At 44.7% G+C, this 23,040-nt stretch overlaps 1 protein-coding gene across 2 annotated transcripts in view; it reads right to left on the bottom strand.

Moving 5' to 3' along the window:
• The window catches only part of Aox2 (aldehyde oxidase 2), a 100,939-nt gene that overhangs the window by 13,435 nt on the left and 64,464 nt on the right, over positions 1 to 23,040 (bottom strand). Inside the window, exons 27-34 of one of the 2 annotated variants that reach the window (NM_001008419.2) lie at positions 22,079 to 22,174; positions 19,477 to 19,605; positions 16,703 to 16,777; positions 15,541 to 15,593; positions 14,561 to 14,675; positions 11,603 to 11,668; positions 11,332 to 11,520; positions 6,745 to 6,912 (exon numbers count right to left, since the gene is read on the bottom strand). In NM_001008419.2, the coding sequence (NP_001008419.1) occupies positions 6,745 to 6,912; positions 11,332 to 11,520; positions 11,603 to 11,668; positions 14,561 to 14,675; positions 15,541 to 15,593; positions 16,703 to 16,777; positions 19,477 to 19,605; positions 22,079 to 22,174 (891 nt within the window). Of the gene's footprint in view, positions 1 to 6,592; positions 6,913 to 11,331; positions 11,521 to 11,602; positions 11,669 to 14,560; positions 14,676 to 15,540; positions 15,594 to 16,702; positions 16,778 to 19,476; positions 19,606 to 22,078; positions 22,175 to 23,040 lie in introns of those variants that run through there. The other variant, XM_017319653.2, reaches the window with a different exon arrangement.

Here is a 23,040-nt window from a genome sequence, read left to right as displayed (position 1 = left end):
GTTTATCAAGCCAGTCCCTGGAACCTATGATGTAAGGAGAGAATAAACTCCTAAAAGTTGTCCTGACTGCTACACAACCATCATGGCATGACTGTACACACACACACACACACACACACATTATACTCAGAGGGGGAGAGAGAGAGAGAGAGAGAGAGAGGGGCGGGGGGAGAAAAAGTTAGCTTAAAAATCATTTTAAACCGGGCGGTGGTGGCACACACCTTTGGTCCCAGCACTTGGGAGGCAGAGGCAGGCAGATGTCTGAGTTTGAGGCCAGCCTGGTCTACAGAGTGAGTTCCAGGACAGCCAGGGCTATACAGAGAAACACTGTCTCGAAAAAAAAAATCATTTTAAAACTTTTAGGGGCTGGAAGAATGGCTCAGTGGTTAAGAGCACTGACTGCTCTTCCAGAGGTTCTGAGTTCAAATCCCAGCAACCACATGGTGGCTCACAGCCATCTGTGATGGGAGAGGATGCCCTCTTCTGGTGTGTCTGAAGACAGTGACCCACATACGTGAAATTAATAAATAAATAAATTAATTAAAAAAAACTTTTAAAAGTGTTTACAATCTTGTTTCTAAGAAGTACTAATTTGAAACTTTATTATTTCCCTTTTTAAAAATATGTTTAAGGGATTTTTCTTGCAGAATTGTAAATAATTATACAAAACACATTTTTCTTCTGAAGAGCAAAAACTTATAATTTTGGGTCTTATAGCATTGTGGTATCTAAGTTCAAGAAATTCAGGGTTAAATGTTGTAAAGAATAGACCCAGGCGGGTCCAGGCACAGCCAGACCCACCCTATAGCTGGGAACGTCCGGCCATAAAAGATAAAGAAAAAAACGCAGGAACTGGCCAGGGCTATCAGGACCAAATGGCCATTTGGCAGGATGGCGCCTCCCAGGCGGTGCCTCCCTCTAGCCCACCATAAATCATACATTGACCAGGTCCCCTGCTGACCTCCATAAATCCCAAGTCCATGTGCCTCCCTACACCTAAGCTGGCACGTACTACCCTGTTAACTTGTAATCACCCCACTGACATTTAAATGAGCCAATCATGTGTAACTGTGCCAATTCTTTCGGCTCCGCCCTTTTGGTTTGTGGTTTTTGCCTTTATAAGCCTGTAAAAAGTTTGGGCCGGGGTCAAACTCCTCTGCCCCCTGCGCGGTGCATGAGTTTCGATCCCAGCATGCTGGCTTGAGCGCTCCTTTGTTGTTTGTGTTTGTGTGCCATTAAAGCCTCTTGTGGTTACAGCAAGTTCGGTCTCAGCGTCTTACTGGGTGCGCGCCTTCTGAGAAGGGTCTCCCTTAGGGGGTCTTTCACTTCCTCCCATCACCAAAACGAAAATGACAGAGATAGTGTTTTCCATTGTCCAGGGCCATCAGACCGGTTCAGAGCAGAACCATCCCCACTGCTTTTCACCAGAGATTAATTCCAAGAAAGGACCAAACCCGACACTCAAGCAGAGCTCTGCATAGGGCTGGTGAGAAGGCTCATGGGGGGGGGGGGGGCGGGGGGGGGGGGAGAGGGACCCACAGAGTAAAAGGAGAACCGCTTCCAGCAAGTTACCCTCTGACCCCCACAGCCTCCCGCACACAGGAAGTAAACAAGCAAACGCGACACAAGTAAACACCATGGACACAAGCAAACGCCACGGACACAAGCAAACGCCATGGACACAAGCAAACGCCATGGACACAAGCAAACGCCATGGAAAACAAAACTCTGTATACAAAAGCTTACTCATTGAGAGCTTTGTTTTGTTTTGATAACAAAATATCCTAAATTAAGTTGTTGTCGGTGGTAAGTGTCTTTAATCCCAGCAGAGGCAGGCAGATCTCTATGAGTTTAAGGTCAGCCTGGGCTCCAGAGTGAGTTCCAGGACAGCCAAAGATACACAGAGAAACCCTGACTTTAAAAAAAAAAAATCCAGTTCTTAAGTTTCTCACTAGTTTCCCCATGAAAATGAAAATGTGACTTTTAGTTGTAGGTTCTGCAAGTTCCTGTTTGTTCTGGCCTCAGGAGGTCACCTTGGTTTAATGTGGAAATATTCATCAGCCTTGTAGGTGAGGCCTGTTTTGAAGGTCATTAACAGTTATGGGTATTCAGGGAAAACTTAATTCTAGTGTTTATGGGGCGACTCATATTTACCCAGTATTTTTACACGCATTATTTCATTTAATTCCAAGGGGAAAATACCGAGTATTTTACCATCATTTCTGTTTAAGAAAAAAGTCCAGGTGACCTGTTATTTCTCTAATGACGAGGAAGAGGTTGCCAAAGGAGGAGGTTCCGAACTTTCCAAGACCTGTGTTCTTGCACACAGACCTTTCCTAGTTATTCGTCACCTTCTTAGTCATTAGAACAAATTGTATTTTTATTTCAGAATACAAAATCTGCGACTATTTATGTTCTGTGTATATTTGAGTGCAGGTGCCCACAGAGACCAGGAGAAAGTGTTCCACTTCTCCATCTCTTGGAGCTGGTTGTGAGCAGCCGGATGGGGGTCTCAGGAATACAAGTACTCGGAACCTTTTCTTTCCTTTTATCCCTCCCCCAACCCCTGTCTGTCTGTCTGTCTGTCTGTCTCTCTCTTTTGAGGCAGGGTCTTCTTTCTTTCCTTTTTGTGTCCCTTTCTGTCTCTCTCTGTCTCTTTCTCTGTCTTGCTCTCTCTGTCTCTCTGTGTGTCTCTGTCTCTCTCCAGAGTCTTCCTTTAGCTCTGGCTAGCCTGGAATTCACTAGGTAGCATATAATTCTCCTGTCCATGCCATCTGAGTGAAAAAAAAATAGTATTTTAGACATGGTTACAGCATTCTGGGTCAATGTGAATCATTATATATTCTCTTGACTCACCCCCCCCCCCACCCCCGAGAGACAGGGTTCCTCTGTGTACTTCTGGATGTCCTGGAACTCACTCTACAGGCCAGGCTGGCCTCGAACTCAGAGATCTACCTGCCTCTGCCTCCCGAATTCAGATTAAAGGCGTGCACCAACACCGCCTGGCTATCCCTTCCACTTTTTTTTTTTTTTTCTTTTTCTTTTTCTTTTTTTCTTCTCTCTGTGCTTGAGACCAAACCCAATACATTGCGTATGCTAGGCAAAGATGCTACTATTAAACTACAGCCCCAGCTTTAGCTCAGCATATCTTCAACTAAAAAATTGTGTATGTTAGGTCTCAGAAACCCTGGACAAAAGGCTGAGGTACTTATTTACATATCAGAGCTGACACTGGCCAGCTCTCCCAGCAACACTCAGAACTTGTGGCTCCTCCTAGGTCTCCTCGCCCCGCCCCTACGCTAAACCCCTCTCTCTTGGGAGCTGAGCTTCTCCTTCCTTTCCTCCTGCCTGCTCCCTTTATCAGCCAGCTTTGCTGTGTGATTTTCTGGCATCATGGCCTGGGCTGCCTTCGTCTTGCAGTGATTCCTGTCTTGCTCTCCCTCCCCCTCTCTCCTCTCATGTTCAGGTTTTATCTGCTGGCCATGGTCAGCTTGGACTCTTCCCTCTGCCTGCTTTCTCCTTTCTTTGTCTTTTTTTTTTTTTTTCCCCAGAGCTGAGGACCGAACCCAGGGCCTTGCGCTTGCTAGGCAAGCGCTCTATCACAGAGCTAAATCCCCAACCCCCTCCGCCTGCTTTCTCGACAATAAAAATGTTCTCCTCCTCCTCTTATTTCATATTTTCATTCAGTGGCACAGGCCCTGTAATCCCAGGGCTTCAAAGTTATCTTGGACTACATAGCAGATGTAAGGTCAGTTTGGGTTATGTAAGACTGTCGCCTGCATGTAATAGGCTTCCTTACAGGATGCTGCTGTAAATAAACTCTGTTCCTGTAGAACTTCATCACCCCCCCCCCCCCCAGGAATGCCTTTCCCTCCCGCCCTGCCCTCCAGCGTTTGCCACTCCTGCCCACTCTTCAGCAAACCAGCTTAGTTTCCTCAAGGGCATTATGTACACAACCCATCCCGATATTAAACCTTCTGTATGCTGAGCACACCTGGTGATGGTGAGGAGAAAAACTCTCTGGGTTTTTCCTTGTTTCTCTGTCCCTGCTTTGAACTCTGAGCTATCTGGAGCTTTACAGGATGTCAGTAAAAGGATCTGAGGCAGCAGACCCATCTATCTGTCTGTCTGTCCGTCCATCCATCCATCCATCCATCCATCTATCTATCTATCTATCTATCTATCTATCTATCTATCTATCTATCTATCTACAGCCACCCCATGTACAAAAATTACATAATACACTTACATACACATATATGTGTTTGTATACACACATCTCACACAATTTTTTTTTAAAAACAGGATCTGACAATGTAGCCCAGGCTGGCCTCAAAACATGACCCTTCTGCTTCAGCCCCCAAGGGCTGGTATCACAAGTATGTACCCATGGCTGCTTTTCACTGGATAGAGGAATATTGACATTTCCTGCAGATTATTTTGTGTGTTTCTTGCCTCCTGTAAAACACTGTCAATTTGCTCTCCTTGGGACACTTCGCTCAAGGCTGGCTTTGAGTTATTTCCTCTTTGCTGACAGCTCACACTGATCTCAAAAAGGGTATAGTGGTTTGAATAAGAATGGCCCCCCATAGCCGGGCAGGGGTGGCACACTCATTTAGTCCCAGCACTTGGGAGGCAGAGGCAGGAGGATTTCTGAGTTTGAGGCCAGCCTGGTCTACAAAATGAGTTCCAGGACAGCCAGGGCTACACAGAGAAACCCTGTCTACAAAACAAAACAAAACAATGGCTCCCATAGGCGCAAATATTCAATGCTTAGTCATTAGGAAGTGGCACTATTTAGAGGTGCTAGGGGGCCTTGCTGGAGGAGTTGGGCTTTCAGAAGCGTAGTTATGCCCTATTGCCGTGAAGAGACACCATGACTAAGACAACTCTTATGGATGGGGTCGCCACAACATGAGGAACCATATTAAAGGTTGCAGCATTGGGAAGTTTGCAAACCACTGGTTTAGCCAACCGACCAGAGAGCTCTAGGGAATTTTATTTAGAATTATAATAACAGTAAGTAATAGTAATGGTGCTTGAGGGATAGCCCAATGGTTAACTCAGAGGACTAGAGTTTCATTTCCAAACGCCATGTCAGGTAACTCACAGGCTTACAACTGCCTGTAACTCCAGCTCCCAAGAATTCAGTGCTGTCTTCTGGCCTCAGTGGGTGCCTGCAGATATCTGCACACAGAGGCAGGCATATATGTGCAAAGACACATAAATAAATAAATATCAAATAGATAAGTAAGAAAATAAATTCTAAAAATGTAAGATGGAGATCAATCTAGGAAGATGCCCAGTGTCAGTATCAGGCCTGGCTTCTACACTCAAACACACATGAACACAAGTATACACACAAGAGCACGCACACATGTACCAAACACACATGCACATTCTCACAACAAACAGTCATTTCTGGTTGAAAGGATTATGGTTGATTTCAAGTTCCATCTTACTCTTTTTCTAAAGTGGACATGTCTTTCTCTCTCTTTCTTTCTTTCTCCCCTTTCTTTCTTTCTTTCTTTCTTTCTCCCCTTTCTTTCTTTCTTTCTTTCTTTCTTTCTTTCTTTCTTTCTTTCTTTCTTTCTTTCTTTCTTTCTTTCTTTCTTTCTTTCTCCCCTTTCTTTCTTTCTTTCTTTCTTTCTTTCTTTCTTTCTTTCTTTCTTTCTTTCTTTCTTTCTTTCTCTCTTTCTTATACAGTGTCTTATTATGTAGACCAGGCTATTCTGGGAACCACTGTGTAGACCAGGCTGGCCTTGAACTGACAAGCCTATCCACCCTTCCCCTCAAGTGCTCCATCAAGCATAGCATGTGTTACTTTTATAAAGACAAAATGTAAAACACTATTAAAATGAGCCTTACAATATTAAATATAGGCCCTACTATGAAGCGATATCTAGGAGCCATTGATGAATATTTTAGAAAGTTTGAGACTACTTTCACATTGAGAAAAGTGTCTGATTGATGGGCATTGCATAGTTAGTAGACAACTGGTGTCCACCAGGGTGTATTGACAAGGTCTCAGCAAGGAACTATCAGACTTGGCAGAAAATGCTGTCTCACCCCATGTGCCTCGGAGCCCAGCCGCCTGGCCTGAACTGTGAGTAAGAGCTAAGTGAGTCACTCCTTCCCACTGTATGTGACAGCTCTGCCAAACAACGCGCTGGCTAAAAACAGTCTGAATCTGGGGAAATGCAGGAGGCCATTTTCCAGCAGTCAGGCTGTGAGGAGGCTGAGAAGGAGGCTCGGATGAGCAGTGAAATTTCCGAGGCGCTCTTTATTACGTGCGTTTACTTTCCTTGCTCTGCGTCCACTCCAGAAAAGGATGCCTACCCTGTAAAATGGGACCCAGAGCACTGTTTTGAAGGTCACATGTGCTTAAGCTTTTGAGTAAGAGACAAGGTGATCTTACAGTGGCCCTGTGATGAGCAAGACCAGGAGAGTGCTATGCAGGAGCCCTGAGTTGAGAGGTGTCTGGTTCCTGCCTCTGTCCGTGGAGGAGGCACTGGTTGGAGGCAGATGACTGTCCTCATTGCTGTGTTCAGGAGACTAGGATGAATGTCTGAGCCACTACAGGACAATTCAGCCTCAGTCTCCCAGCTGCCAGGATTGCAAGCATTTACTACCACGCCCTATCACTTTATAGCTTGATTAGACACAGGTTAGGTCACAAACTGACACAGAAGCCAAGGGAGCAGGAAGTTGCAGTGAGCTTGCAGGAACAGAGCAGCTCCCTACCATGTCCGTGAACCGATCTGCACAGGCCATCCGCACCCACTCTGGGGTTGCTGGGCTCTTCACTGTGAAGTCCTCCGCTATGTCTCTTTGTCTCCGTGCCGCAGCCACCGCATCAACAATGGCAAAAAACACAGATGACCCTAGGAACATCCCAGACTCCCCGAGGCCCTGCAAGAAAACACATTTGTCTATTTTATTGGCCTTTTGAGACAGGGTCTCACTTTGTGGCTCTGGCTGGTCTGAAACTCACTATGTAGATCAGAATGAATTCACAGAGGTCACCTGCCTCTACAGTGCATTTGTTTTAAAAGCTTCTATAGTAGACAACAAGCTACTTTGGGACAGGGCGTCATCTTGTTCAGCACTGTATCCGCCTGCCTCTGCCTCCCAAGTGCTGGGATTAAAGGCGCCACCACCGCCTGGCTTTATAAATCACTTCTTAAATGGGAACTTTCTACATCTTCAGTTCTGTCTGGGTTAAGTATTTGTTCTATGGGAAGGGATGCACACTTGCTTACATGTACGTGCAGTCCATGTGTTTCTGTGGGGTAAGAGAAGGGCACCATTATTAGAACAGTCAATGGATTGACCTTGCCAGCTTCATAAGCAGAGGGGGAAATAGTTCCTCATTATGCCCCTGGGGCTAAGGGAAGCAGCATACTTGCCTGAGCTTTTCATTGTTGGGGGGAAACAACAGAATCACCAGCCATTTGGGAAGAGCTTATTTGGCTTACAGATCCTGATTATGAAGAAGAGTCAGGGCAGGAGCTCAAAGCAGAAACCAATGCAGAGGCCATCGAGGGATGCTGCTTACTGGCTTGCACAGCCTGCTTTCTTATAGAACCCAGGACCACTTGCCCAGGGTGGGACTGACCACAGTGGCTCCCCCACCCCCCATCAAATCCTGAGTCAAGAAAATGCCCCCACAAACTCACCTACCAGCCAGTCTGATAGAAACATTCTCTCAGTTGAAGTTCCTCTTCCCAGAGGACCCTGGCTTGTGTTAGCGGATAACATACTAACAAGTACAGTAGTGTATACTATACTATAGTACAGTAGTATATACTAACCCATAGTACAGTAGTGTATAATATACTATAGTACAGTAGTATATACTAACCCATAGTACAGTAGTGTATACTCTACTACAGTACAGTAGTATATACTAACCTATAGTACAGTAGTGTATACTATACTATAGTACAGTAGTGTAGGAGAGGAAGACTTGGGCGATGACAGACCTTCACGTGTAGGCAACAGGCAGGAATTCGAGGGCCATGCGGGCAGGTGAAGGACAATAAGGAGAGGAGAACTGGGTTCTGTGGAGAGACAGAGACCCCCTCCACGGTCTGTCTGAGGGGACAGCCATTCTTTGCTTCTGATAATTGTTACCTTCCATGAACGCACCCAAAATAACCAGAGCCGTCTTCTTTTTCAGAAAAGTTTCTGTATTTGTGGTTTTTGTTTTGTTTTTGGTGGTGGTGGGAATTGAACCAGGGGCTGTGTGCACACTAAGCAAGCATTTTCTTGCTGACTTTTATCCCCAATCTTTGTTTTCATTTTTTGGTTTCCGAGACAAGGTCTTACTGTGGAACCTGGACTGTAAAATGCACCATGGAGTCGACCAGGCTGGCTTTGAATATCCACATATCTTCCTGCTTTTACCTCCCCAGTACCATAGGCACTCACTCATCACCATGTCCTTCTTGGTCCTTGTGTGTTTTCCAGAGAGATCTTGCTTTGTAGCCTAGGCTGGCATTAATTCATGTTCCTTCTCCATCTACCTATTGAGTATTGGGATTACCGGCATGCCTACCATGCTGGGTGCACTGCCTGGGTACTCTTAACCTGAAGCTGTTCTCTGTAGGCTCTGGGCTGCCTCTGGCCTTCCCCCCTCAGATGGCTTCTAGACCAGCCAGAGTCAGAAGGACCTGTTGGTGCCCCTCCCTCTGAGTCTGTGATGGCTTCGCCAACCCAAGTCCAGAGGCGATACCTAGGCTGAAGGGGAATTCAGTTTGGAAATGATGGAATTCCAGCAGATATATTTTTCTTGTTTCAGAAAAGAAAATCAATTTATTCCTGAATGGAGAATAAAAGTAAGTAAGAAAAAAAGATGTGACTGTTCCTAGGAAAAGGTAGAGAAAGGGTGAGCAAAGGCAGATATCTGGGAGAGTCCAGAGTGAACATGACCAGGCCATGTGAGACAGAAGAGAGAGGGCCAGGTGACCAATAGGCCACAGGGGTAGAGGGTAGACCAAAAGGGGCTGGTAACCAAAATGGTTGTATTATATAGGAAGGGCAGACCAGGCCCTGGGCTAGAGAAATTTAAGGTATGCCAGCCATATCTTTTAATACTGAGGGATGCTGGGAGAACCTGGCAGCCGGGTCTACTTTGGTATGTTAAATGTTAGTCATTTGTCAGGGTTTGAGATGTAACAACTCCTATCTAGAAGTTTCTCCAAAGAATTTTTTTTTAAGATTTATTTATTTATTTTATGTGAAGAGGGCATTGAATCCAATTACAGATGGTCGTGAGCCACCATGTGGTTGTTGGGAATTGAACTCATGACCTCTGGAAGAGCAGCCAGTGCTCTTAACCCCCTGAGTCATCTCTGCAGGCTCTCCCCAAAGATTTTTAAGGAAGACTTTTTGTTTGTTTGTTTGTTTCAGACAAGGTTTCTCTGTGTAGCCCAGGCTGTCCTGGAACTCACTCTGGCTGCCCTGGAACTCACTCTGTAGTCCAGGCTGGGCTAGAACTCAGAAATCCGCCTGCCTCTGCCTCCCAAGTGCTGGGATTAAAGGTGTGTGCCACCACTGCCCACCACTGCCCAGCTTAAGGGAGACTTTATACCTCACTCCTTGGTGAGGTTTTATCTGAATTTTGTCATGATCTACGTAAAGCAAGGCAAACAAAGTTGACCTTTATTTTAATTTGCTCTTCCTTTCCTTTAGTTATTAAAGGTTGTCTAGTGTCTTTGCTTCCTGACACTATCGACATTTTAAGTCACATGATCATTTATTGTAGGAGCTGCCTTGCATACTGAAGCTGTTTAGCCATACCCTTGGCCTCTGAGCATTGCCTTAAAATCCTTTAAATTGTGTCAGCCAGAAATGCATCTGGATATTATCAGTTTCATGTGTGTGTGTGTGTGTGTGTGTGTGTGTGTGTGTGTGTGCGTGTGCGCGTGTGTGTGTCCTGGCGAGTATGCGTGTGTATGTATGTGTGCCTGCCTGCCTGCCTGCCTGTCTGTCTTGGTAGGGAGTAGGATATTCTCACCACAGTTGGTAAGAGCTGTTCTAGATTGATTTCTGGGCTTGACTGAAGAGTCCCTCGGAGGTGGGCAATTTACCTAAGAGCAAAGGAGGATGGTGGGCTGGGGTAGGAACCCAGGCCTCCAGTCCACTGATATCTACAGTTTCAATGGTATCATATCTTCAAGTTCATTTATTCTTTTGGTTTTGTTTTTTGTTTTGTTTTGTTTTGTTTTGTTTTGTTTTGTTTTGTTTTTTGAGACATGGCTAACTTGTGCTGCTCTGGAACTCTAAATAGCCCTGGCAGGTTTTAGCCTACCCTCTGTTGGGGTTATTGGTTCAAGCTACCATACCCAGCTCAATGTTGCCTTCTTCGTCTGCCCAGTCCTTTGTGTGTGTGTGTGTGCTTGTGCACAGGTGTGATGTATGCAGTGAGGGCATCCTCAAATTACTATCCTTGGAAATGCTCTCTACTTCCTTTGAGGTAGTCTGTCCCTGGCCTTGAGCTCACCAATTAATTTAGACCAACTGGCCTGAGAGCCCCAGAGATCCTCCTGTCTCTGCCTCCCGAGTCTTGGGGTTACAAGAGTACAACACACAGAATTTTTATGTGAGTTCTAGTGATCGAGCTGACACTCTCGTGCTTTCAAGGCAAGTTCCTTACTGCTGGAGCTGGGGCCATTTCTCTAGACCCTGACGTCTTCTCAGATCTTAGATGAGAGCTGGGCATGGTGGCACACACTTGTCATCCCAGCCCTTGGGAGGTGGAGGCTGGAGGATTAAGAGTTTGAGTTTGAAGTCATTCTGGTCTCCCTAAGATCCATCTCAAAAAACTAAAAATGAAACAGACAGCTGGGCAGTTATGGCACAAGCCTTAATCCCAGCACTTGGAGGCAGAGGCTGGTGGTGGATCTCTATGAGTTCGAGGCCAGCCTGGTCTACAGAGCAAGTTCTAAGACAGCTAGGGTTACACAGAGAAAAACTGTCTCAAAAAAACAAAAAACCCCACTTCCCTCAAAAAGAAAAAAAAAAAGGAAAAAGAAAAAGAAAAAAGAAAAGAAAGACATAGATAACGTTTTAAATAAAAAGTGTTCCTCTCCCAAGAAGCCCAAGCTGCTCTATAACTTTTAGTCAGTGAAGGTGTTAATGAAATGAGGATCCAGGGTTTTTCCCCGGAGGGATTTCTCTTTCCTTGACCCCAGGTTTTTTTAGGCAGGTGGTCTCCAAGGGGCCTGGTCCAGATAACCATGAGCATCAGTCTTTGTTTTGTCTGGTGGCTTGCTCTGGCCATGCTCCTAGGCTGCTGCACATGGGCCGGCTGGTTCACTTTCTTACCTTTGACGAATAGAGGGTGAGCGGGGTCTGAGAGGACGGCAGCAAGGACACGTTAAACTGCTCTGGGACATCAGTGACAGTTGGGATTTTGTACTTGTCCGGGCTCCGAGAGTACAGGACGCCCTCTGGAGAGTAGAGTAGCTCCTCGGTGGTATAAAGGCCCATTCCTTGAATAAATGCACCTTCGATCTGAAAGGGGACAGTTTTAAGCCTTAAGTACCCTGCGACCACTCTTAGGAAGGGGTTTCCACTCAGTTGGGCCAGCACCTACCTGCCCAATATCAATGGCCGGATTCAGGCTGCAACATGCATCCATGACAATGTCGGTTCTGATTTTCTGAGACAGATTAAAAAAATTACTTCTTTATAAAAACTTGAAATAAAATATTATTTTAAGGTGTGGAGGATACAGCTCAGTGTTAGAGTGTTTGTCTAGTATGCACAAGGCCCTAGGCTTGATCCTCAGTAACACACACACACACACAAATAAATAAATAAAATTTATTTTCAGGTTAGCTCAGAACAAAGGCAATTGCTGCCACAGTGACCTTGAGTTCAAACCCTGAACCCATGTGTCAGACCTGAATTACAGAAGCTGTCTAACCACCACATGTGTACTGGGGTGTATGTGTCCCCCCCCCCCCTTCAATCCCTTCAGTGAAGAAATGAACTACAAAGAGTTTCTTGCTATCCCAGAAACACTGCCCAGAGTCTTCTCGGTTTCAGAGCTGGGAAGAGACCTGACAAAAAGTCCAAAGTCCAGGGCATGCTAGTGTGTGTGAGTGAGTCATCTGGTAAATAATTGAGCCTGCCTGTCCACCCGATTCTCAGCCTGGCTTCCTTCATGACTCTAGTGGAATTCATGAGCATGTCACAAGGGCTGGATGCAGGTGGCATTGTAGCTGAGAGAATCATCCGGGACATGTATAAGTTTATAAGGGGCTTGCAAGGTTTTAGGAGGGGGGAGGGGTTAAGTGCTGAAGCCAACTCTGATTCTCAGACTTTGTGGATCTGCTTCCTTGTCTGAGAAACAGTGAAATGATCCAGCCCCGTGTGTGTGTGTGTGTGTGTGTGTGTGTGTGTGTGTGTGTGAGAGAGAGAGAGAGAGAGAGAGCCCATTGGTTACTGGGAGTCTCAGAAAGCTCCTAAGTGTCTCTGGGCTATCTCAGGAATACATTTGGACTTCCTTCCTTTCTCTTAAACATTTTTAAAAAGGATTATTTATTTATTTTATGTATATGAGTACACTGTTGCTCTCTTCAGAAACACTAGAAGAGAGCATCAAATCCCATTACAGACGGTTGTGAGCTACTGTGTGGTTGCTGGGAATTGAACTCAGGACCTCTGGAAGAGCAGTCAGTGCTGTGGTAATACACAGGGGAAGGAGATGGTGACATGGTAGGTAGAAACCTTTGCTTACCAGCTGGACATCCCCAGACAACTGCCTCACAGAACTGGCCACAGTGGGACAGTCATTTAGTGTCTCTGAATAGAGTAAACTATTTTCAGGGATCAACATTAATACTGAAATTTCTGAACCTTTACCTATATGTATAAACTGGAAGGCACAGAAAAGACCAGATTTTAACACCATGTATTCTGGAAGATTCCTCTGTTTGTTTGTTTTTTTAAGGATTTACTTTAAAGCCTTCAGATAGAGTTGACAGGTAAAATAACTATGACCCAAGACTTGTGTGGGGCATATTTATGCTGGGAACATATTTGTTGTTTACTTGAAATTCAAGTTGAATTAACCAGCCTATGCTTTTATTTGCTAAATTTGGCAACACCCCTGTCAGCGGGCAGGGTCTTATGACTGACTAGCTGATCAACACCAGCTCCCCAGTAAGGCGGAGCTCAGGAAAGCAGAGACACTGGCCTGTGGGCCTTGAGGGGAACCTGAGACAGGCCCCAGGTTGATTTCCCCGGGGCTGCTGCACAAATATTATCTATGTGTGCCTCAGTGTGAAAAGCACCAGAAATGGAGTCTAAAATGAGACACGAACAGTCTGTGATCACGTGAGTTTTCCTCTTAAAGAAAAATGACCTCAAATGAAAATGGAGCCACAGAGGGAGGCAAGATGCCTCCGCAGTTAAAGGTGTTTGCTGCCAGGCCTGACAGCCTGAGTTTGATCCCTGGGGCCCATGAAGTGGAAGGAGTGAGTCTTCTCTCATAAGCTGTCTTCTGATCTCCACAGTGCCATATGGCATGCCCCACCCCCAGGGAAAATCAATGTAAACACGCGTTGAATAATATTAATATATCCTAAAGGGAAACCTGAATTAAACAGGAGGGCATTTCTCTTTAGACACTGTGTCTTTAAACAATCTTATTAATGGGCTGGGGGTGTGGCTTGGTTGGTAGAGTGCATGCCTCACATGCAGAAGGCTGTGGGTGTGGTCGTGGGCATCTGCACACACTGGACATGCCTAACAGACTTACAAGCCCAGCATTTGAGAGATGGAAGCAGGAAGATCAGAATTCGAGATTATCTTTGACTACACAGCAAGTTCAAGGGCAGCTTAGGCTACCTAAGATCCTGTCTCAAAAAATATTTTTTTAAAATAATATTGATGTGGAAGAGAAGTTAAGAAATAAGTAAATAGAAGTATTTTGATATGTTGCAGCCATTATACTTTTCCTAATGATACAACTTACTACACTTTGGTTATATTTTACTCTATTTAATATTTTGTCCTTGTCTCCAGAGTAATCTAGAGTATCCCAAGTTTACCACGTATGGTGCAAGCTGCTGACTTGGCCTAGATATTCTCCTTGTCTATGCAGGTGACTTCTTGATGAGCAATGGCAGGCACAACATTCTTTTCGGACCCCACCCCACCGCAGTCTATCCCTTTGGCCATCCATACTGTTCTTGGAATAATGACTACGGATGAACATCGGCTGAGCTAAATGACCTCACCTGTTTCTCTTTGAGGAGTAAAACTTACTAATAGGTAAAACTCTGGGAAGTGACTTTGTCGTCGGAGAAGCAATGGTAACTTTAACACATTAGTCACATCCAGCCGGTCACAGCCATTTCCTTTTGACTGCTATGTTATTATTATCTTATGTGACGATTCCAAGAGAAGACTGGATCTCTTGAAATTCCCGTGGAATGGAAAGAACTATCCTCTCTTTTGCGAATTACGTAATGGTGCTGGGCCACTTTCTGCACAGTGCCAGTTGGGTTTCTGATCTAACTTGCCCGGGGCAGCGTTGACCTACCTTGTGAGCACCTGTCAGGCAGTCGATTTCAACCTCAGAACATGCAGCTCCATAGACATAGTACGGGAATGGGTCTCCCTCTCCTTTCTCCCAGTCCATGAAGGCCTTGTAGCCCCTGAGGGAATAAAGTCCTTTAGGTGGGGGGAGGGGTGGGAGTGGCACAGAAAACACAAAGTCTGTGCATTTAAAAAAAAAATACCACCACCACAGTTTTACAGTAGCATTGTACAGCTGCCTGGTGCACGTTTCAACTGTTTTTTTTTTTTTTTTTTTTTTTTTTTGCTCATTCAAGCTGTTCCCTCATATTCACCTCAGTGGTTATGTGCCATTGTGCTAAAGAGAATGAGCACTTCCTTCTGCTCATGCCTGTGTAGTCTGAGGGTTTATCTGGACAACCTGTAACAGGAGTGCCATATCCTTCTTGAATGTGATAGTCACTTCTCTTTGCTTTCTGTATTTAATGAACATAAATTTGTTGGGGCACCTCCCCCCATCAATCAAAACTGCATATATGAAGACAAATGATTTTTTTTACCACATCCCCTGCTTCAAAGGAGAAAGGTTTTTATAATAAAGGGAGGGAGATTGGTAGAGTTGAGTAGCAGGTTAGTTCTGGTGATGATATCTATTCACTACGCACAATAAGGAACAGTAAGGGCTGAGGGGGTAGGCCAGTGGCAGAGTGCTTGCCTATCATGTGTGAGGTCCTAGGTTCAATCCCCAGCCCCAGAATCAACAAACAAATAAATGTAAATAATAGCAGATAGACCAGTGCCTTTAATCCTGTTTGAGTTGTTAATTGTTTAACATTTCCTTAACTATATTACTCAGAGGCTTATGTGAATTTACACAATTTTGGGCCTAGAATATACTCCCATAATTATATAATACAATCTTTTTTATCAATGAGGACTGAGGCCCAAAGCAACCGGATTACCTCATATTTTCTTATCTAAGCCAAGATATTTTTTGAGTTTTACCTGAAGTATCCAGTGGCTGAAAGACTGATTCTTTTTTCAAAAGCTGCTTCTATCTGTGGAATAGGCATATTTAAGAGAGGTTAGATAGGTATACTACTTGCTAGGTGGAAATGAGCTTTTTTTCTGTGACAGGGTTTTTCTGTATAGCCCTGGCTGTCCTGGAACTCACTCTGTAGACCAGGCTGGCCTCAAACTCAGAAATCCGCCTGCCTCTGCCTCCCAAGTGCTGGGATTAAAGGCGTGCGCCACCACTGCTCATATTATATATATAAACTGGTACAGAAGCCTTGCTCTGACACCACTCATCATAGCAGGCAAAATGCTTATGCAAGCAAAATAAAAATATTTAAATCTTCTAAAAACAGGTAATTGTGTTGGGCAGTGGTGGCATATGCCTTTAATCCAAGCTCTGGGCAGGAAGGAGCAGGTGGATCTCTGATCTCTGAGTTCAAGTTCAGCCTGGTCTACAGAGTGAGTTCCAGGACAGCCAGGGCTACACAGAGAAACCCTGTCTCAAAAAAAAAAAGAAGAAGAAGAAGAAGAAGAACAAGAAGAAGAAGAAGAAGAAGAAGAAGAAGAAGAAGAAGAAGAAGAAGAAGAAGAAGAAGAAGAAGAAAGGAAGGAAGGAAAGAAAGAAAGAAAGAAAGAAAGAAAGAAAGAAAGAAAGAAAGAAAGAAAGGAAGGAAGGAAGGAAGGAAGGAAGGAAGGAAGAAAGGAAGAAAAGGTATTTGGGGTTAATTTTTGAGTGATAACAATATAAGGTGTGAGTGTGTGACAGTGTATAAGTGTATGTGAGTGTGCTTGAGTGTACGTGTGTGATAATAATTTAATAAAGAAGTGTGGGATCTGTGAGGTCACTTCCTTTGCAATGTCTTCCGTTCTCTTCCCTCTCAGAGCACCAGTGTTTTGTGTGGCTCTTCCCTCTTCTTTCCTCCATAAACTGAGTGGGGGGCTTCAGGATGCTCTGCACACACCCTTCCTCTTCCCGGTGACTGCCCTTCCCTGTGTGTGCTCTCCACACAGACCTGGAACACATCCCTAACAGAGACCCAGCTCGGAAAACTTTCCAAAGCTGTGGATAGGAACTGTCTTATGTGGGAGGCTGCTCACTGCTGTGGCACCTGAGATGGTCTCACATACAGAAACAAAGAGGAGCACCTACCCAGTCTCTCCATGTCCCTTCTGGGTTTTTCTTAATGACGGGCTCAAGACGTTTGAGAAGGATTTGACAGGCATTCTAGAAGAAATAAACAAGAAAGCCTTGTGGTTAGGACTCGTGGCAAAGGATTTTTGCCGGCCACTGGTTAGCAAGTACTCCCCTGCTTCTTATATTTTGGGAACAAAAGATAGCACACAGCCGGCCTTTGAGGTTAGCATCAACTACGGGACTTGGTCTCCCCATCTTGCTTCACTTCCTATGAAAATAGCCCAAATCTCTACTCTCAAATCCTCTTTCATAGACTATGCAGACCTTACTTCCTTTTTTTCTTTAACTACATCTTTGAACTTTACTTTGTGCTTTCTAGTTATTAAAATAAATAGAATAAACATTATATTTTCATTCAAATTTGTGCTTGTGACAATGACAGGCCACTATCCTTTTGGGTCTAAAATATTCGACTCTCTGCCCATCCCTCCATCTGTTCATCTGTCTCTCATGAAGCCACTAAGTAAAGGCCTTTACTTTGGGTTTGAAGTGAGAATATAAGAAAGTTGTTTTTTCCGGGCGTGGTGGTGCACGCCTTTAATCCCAGCACTCGGGAGGCAGAGGCAGGCGGATTTCTGAGTTCCAGGACAGCCTGGTCTACAAAGTGAGTGCTAGGACAGCCAGGGCTATACAGAGGAACCCTGTCTCGAAAAACCAAAAAAAAAAAAAAAAAAAAAAAAAAGAAAAAAGAAAAAAAGAAAGTTGATTTTAAGACATATATGCAGGCAAAAATTCCATACACATAAAATAAAAAGTAAATCTAAAAACAAAACAAAACAAAACAAAACAGAACAGAACTAAGCTGGGCAGTGGTGGCACATGCCTTTAATCCTAGCATTCAGGAGGCAGAGGCAGGTGGGTCTCTGAGTTCAAGACCAGCCTTGTCTCCACAGCGAATTCCATGACAGTTCCAACAAACCAAAACAAACCAAATGAACAAAGCCAGAACTATAAACCCACAGTTTCTGATCCTAAGACTAGATGCTCTAACTCTTAGCTAAGGGTTAAGCAACTCCATAGTGCCTGGCCTGCCCACCGCTTGTGTTAGAGCCTACTTCGAATATAAGCTCATGGATTTGAACTTTTTCATACATTTGTTCTGAGAAAAAAAAAACCCACTAGTTTTGTGCCCCCGCTCCCCAGAATTGCTCTCACATAGATAAGGCTGGTTTGAAGGCAATTATAGTGATCTGCAGGAATTTCATTCCCACAATGCTCCAGTGAAAAAAGCGTTTGTCATGGAAGAAGCATGACAAATTCAGTGAGTACTAACTCAAAAGAGCATCCATGTAGGTGTGGCGGTGCACACCTGTGATTCTATAGGTGACTGTCATGAGTCTGAGGTCAGTTCGGGATATACAACCTGTTGCCAGGCATCCTGAGCTATATAGTGAGATGCTGTCTCAGAAACGTCCCGGTGCTGGAGAAATGGCTTGGCAGTTAAAAGCACTGGCTATTCTTCCTGGCACCCATGTGGCAACTCTATAGCTCCAGTTCCAGAGGATCTAACACCCTACCCTAGCCTTCAGCAGGCACCAAGCACACATGTGGGTCACAGACATACCTGCTGGCAAAAAAACCCATAAACATAAAAAAATAGTAACATACTAAAATAATAAAAAAGATAACAAATCAACCTAGAAGATCAGTATTCCTAAATCAGTTAACTTAGTAAGAAACCCATTACTTTGTATGTTAATTGAAAGAGTTCCAAGAGAAGGTGACTCTGGGTGTTCTGGTGGGGGCACTGGTGGCCACTCTGTAATTAGTATGTCTGCTGGGCTGGGCTGGGCTCAGTTAGTCAGCCTGTAGGAACTCACCAGGCCAGGGAAACAAGTATGTTTCTACACTGTTGGGTCTTAAAGCTTCTTCGATGTCTCCCAGAAACAGAGTTACTGTTCACTCAAATGAAGTCTCCCTCCTTCACAGGAGCTGGGCATACACCTTCCCTATCTTCTCTGTTCACCAACTTTCCTTGTCTGTAGAGTATGTAGATAGAACCGGAGACTAACTCTTACTAAGGGACTATGAGTACAAGCGGCTTGCATCACTTCCAGGTCTAGCCTGGAGTCTTCCTCATGCATGACCTCATGCAGTTGAAATGAAGCTCAGATCCACATAGAAAGCCACACTAATGGTGCCACCATCAGTCTGGATGTCTGGCTGACCAAAGACTCCCTCTGGACTCCGATGTGTGCATGAAAGGGACTTTTGTATCTGAACCATTATATTCTGGGTCTATGTATTACTTTGCTCTAATTCATATATGCTCCCAATATATTGGTAGTCTAACTTTTTATTTAGTAACTGTGGTAGTTTGAATACTAAATCTCTCCCAGAGTCTCTGAGTACTTGGTCCCCAGTTGGTGCTATTTGGGGAGGTTTAAGAAGAATGCCTCTGGGGGGTGGGCTTTGCGAGTTCAAAGACTCCCACCATACCTAGTCCTCTCTCTGCTTCCTGCCTGTGGTCCACGATGTGAGCTCCCCGCTGCAGCTCCAGTTGCCATGCCTGCCTATTGCCACATGTCCACGCCATGATGGCGATGGACTCTTATCTCTCTGGCATCATAAGCCCCACACAAACCTTTCTTTCTCTAAGTTAACCTGGAGTAGAAAAATAACTCATTCAGTGATGGATCACCTCCCTGAAGCCAACCACAGCGTCCGCGTACAGATAAGAAACCAGAGGTGTGGTAAAGGTCACCGGGGACAGAGATGCGAGCAGTCACCTGCACAGCCCTGCCGTTGACATCCGCTCCAACGGACGCGGCTGTAGCGATTGTATTGGGCACTGTTGTTGTACTTGTTTCACAGATATGCAGATAAGACAGGGGTATTTTCAGTTCACGGCTGGCCACCTGTGAGAAAGGACATAGTTCAAATCCAATAAAGGAGTCTACAAGAACTTAAGCCATTGGAAAAAAAAACGTAGGGAAAAAAGCAATATATTTTAAAAACAAATTTTAATACATTTTAAGTTAGTTTTTTTATGACTGTGTATGTATGTGCCAGAGCATCCATGTGGAGATCAGAAGACAACTTTCAGGAGTTAGTTCTTTCCTTCTAACACATGGGTCCTGGGGCTTGAACTCCAGTGGTTAGACTTGGTGGCAAGCACCCTTGACCCACTGAGCCATCTTGTCAGCTATTGTGTGGTTTCTTCCTCCGTCCCTCCCTCCCTCCTTCTTCCCTCCCTCTCTCCCTCCCTCCCTCTCTCCCTCCTTCCCCTTCCTCTTTTCCTTTCTTCCTTTTTTCCTTCTCCTCCTTTTTTCCTCTTCTTTTGAGACAGGATCTCACTATGTTGCTCTGTCCTAGAACTCACTTTGTAGTCCAGGCTGGCCTCAAACTCATGAAGATTCGCTTACTTCTCTTTTCCAAGTGTCTGTGCTACTGCCCATGAAAATGCTACCCCCCCTTTATTATCTTAATTTTTATAGGTGTCCCTCAGAGAAGCTTAGAGGAAAAGAACAGAAAATTTAAAAGTGAACAGCAAAGACTAGAAAAACATAAGTAAGTGGGAATAAATAGAAGAAAAAAGAAAAAGGCGCTGCAAAAGCCTGTCTGACCTGCCTGGAGCGGGAGTTACAGGTTGCTGGGAGCTGCCTGATGTGAGTACTTGGAATTGGATGGATCCTTTGGAAAAGCAATGGACACATAGTGAGAACCTGCCTCAAACAAAGCAAAACAACCAAAAGGGGACTGGAGGGCTGACAAGCATGTAAAGTCATGGGACTTTATGGTCTCATGAGGGTCCTCACTCAGTCTCTGTGTTTGCTTTCCTTTCTCCATGACCATACTGTTTACAACAGTCAGTAGGCGTGTCCACTGCACAGAATCACTACTGATGACCCCTGTCCTTCAGCCTACTTCCCAAACAATGCCTGGGGAGAGATTCCTCTCTCAGAGCGGCTGCTTGTCTGTTTTAGAAAAGGAGGCTGGTTGACCTCGCAAGAATCATATATGCTTTCTTTCCTGCAGTCGACGGGGTTCAGGGGTCACTGGGCCTGTCTGTGGCAGGAGCATAAGCAAGGAGGAGAGGGCTGAGCATGCCTGAATGAGGAGTCCTTGGGAACTTGTGTAACGTGAGAGGCGTGTTCTAAGAGAGCTAAGGGACCAGTGATGAAGCTACGCTGTAATAATCTGACCGGTCCATCATCATGTTGATTGTGTTTAATTCAAAGGGGTCAGTTTTTTCTGAGAACATGTCTTTAAAAGTATAGGATAGGGTTGGTTAGTTGGCCCAGCAGATACTTACCACTGAGCCTGACAACCTACATTAGATACCCAGAACTCACGTGGTGGAAGGCGAGAACTGACTCTCCTAAAGTGTCCCCTGACCTCTGCATCTGTCATGTAGAATCTGAGAGTGCATGTGCATGAGTGAGCAGGGGTAAACACACACAAATGAGCCTTCCTGTTGGCTTCCCTTTTTATTTTCTTTCTTTGTTCTTTCTTCTTCCTCCTCTCCCCTCTTTTTCTTGTTTTTTGGTCCTTTGAGACAGGGTTTCGCTACTGTAATCCTTGCTTGTCCTGGAACTTGCTCTGTAGAATAGGCTGGTCTCAAACTCAGAGATCCGCCTGTCTCTGCCTCCTGAGTGCTGGGATTAAAGGCACGTACAACCACCTGGCTGGGTTTTTTTTATTATTATTTTTTGTTTTGTTTATTTGTTTGTTTGTTTATTTTGAGACAGGGTTTCTCTGCTTAGCCCTGTCTGTCCTGGAACTTGCTCTATAGCCTAGGCAGGACTTAAACTCAGAAATCTGCCTACCTATATATATTCAGAGTGCCAGGATTAAAATTGTGTGCAATCACACCAGCATGCATTTTTTTTTTAATGAAAAAGAGCTGGTGTTATGGCTCAGTGTTAAAGCACTTGCTACTTACCTAGCTTGTACACAGCCCTAAATTCAATCCCTAGTACTAAACACGAGAGAGAGAGAGAGAGAGAGAGAGAGAGAGAGAGAGAGAGAGAGAGAGAGAGAAAGTAAGTAACAGCATGTTAATAGTTGATTATTTGATGAGTCATTGGCTCTTTCCAGTTCCTTGTTAGCTCTTGTGGCAGTGTGGAGCCTCTGTCATCGTGTTCTGCCGGCTCATGAGTGGTGGCTTTACTAATAATCTCTTCCACCTCTCAGCTCTGTCCAAGTTCCAGGAGCATTTATACATGCATGAGATTTCTGTCACAGCGTTCATTGTAGTTTATATGCAAGAAGCATTTCAACTAGTCAAAGTCTTTACATTTGAATGTCCTGTCATCATTTACCTTAAAAGCTATTCCAAGTTTCGGTCATGTCAACAATGTGTGGAAAGATGAATTTTCTTGATTTTACCTGTAACATTTTGGTGTGAATACCTTGCCCCAGTTCATTGCCTCCATGTGCCACCAACACAGAGCCATCGGTGTAGATATGGACGAGCGCAGCCGCCTATAAGACAATCCAGGAGCACTTCTGTGAGGGTGTTGGTAAGTTCAATGTAAGAAGTGAGGGAGAGGCTGGGGAGATGGCTTAGGGGTTAAGAGCACTGGCTGATCTTCCAGAGGACCCAGGATCAATTCCCAGCACCCACATGGCAGCTCACAAATGTAATTCCAGTTTCCAGGAAATACAACTTCCTTGTTTAGTTTTAATGGGCAATGCACACACATGGTACAAAGACATATATGCAGGCAAAACTCTCATACACATAAAATAATTTCTAAAAATTTAGGAAAAGAAATGAGGTAGTGAAACCTCACTCTCTGGAGCAGGGAAGTCAGAGATGTGAGGTTTCCCATAGGTCCTTGAACTTACGTCTACTCTATCAAAAGTCAACTGTAAAGAATTTCCCTACTTAGCAATCTGAATTTTTTTTTTTTTAGACAGGGTCTTATCTTACTATGTATCTCTAGCTGGCTTAGAACTCCTTCCGGCTGGCCTTGAACTCACAGAAATTTGCCTGCCTTCGTCCCCCAAGTACTAGGGTTAAAATCATATATGATCATGCCTACCTGGTCTTAACTACTTGAAATTCAAGTGAGTTAGGGCTGACTGTGAAGCTACTGAGTGGAATATTTCCCTGATCTTGTCTAGACACATAAACGTGAACAGGCTGCTTCAAGCCAGGCATACGATGGTGGGGACACTGGCTGAAGTCCAGTCATTTCTGGGCAGAATCTCAGTGGCTTAAGGCTGTAGAAAATGAGTTCTATGAGAGCTGAGCAGTCAGCTCCAACTCCCCTTGTGAAGCTCAGGGTCCCCTGACATGAAAATGAATAGAGGCAAGGGACAGAAGTGAGCAAGGTGACTCCCCT

This window comes from Mus musculus, chromosome 1 (assembly GCF_000001635.26).
Source record: "Mus musculus strain C57BL/6J chromosome 1, GRCm38.p6 C57BL/6J".
NCBI lineage: Eukaryota > Metazoa > Chordata > Mammalia > Rodentia > Muridae > Mus > Mus musculus.
This window is presented reverse-complemented; position numbering and strand designations above follow the sequence as displayed.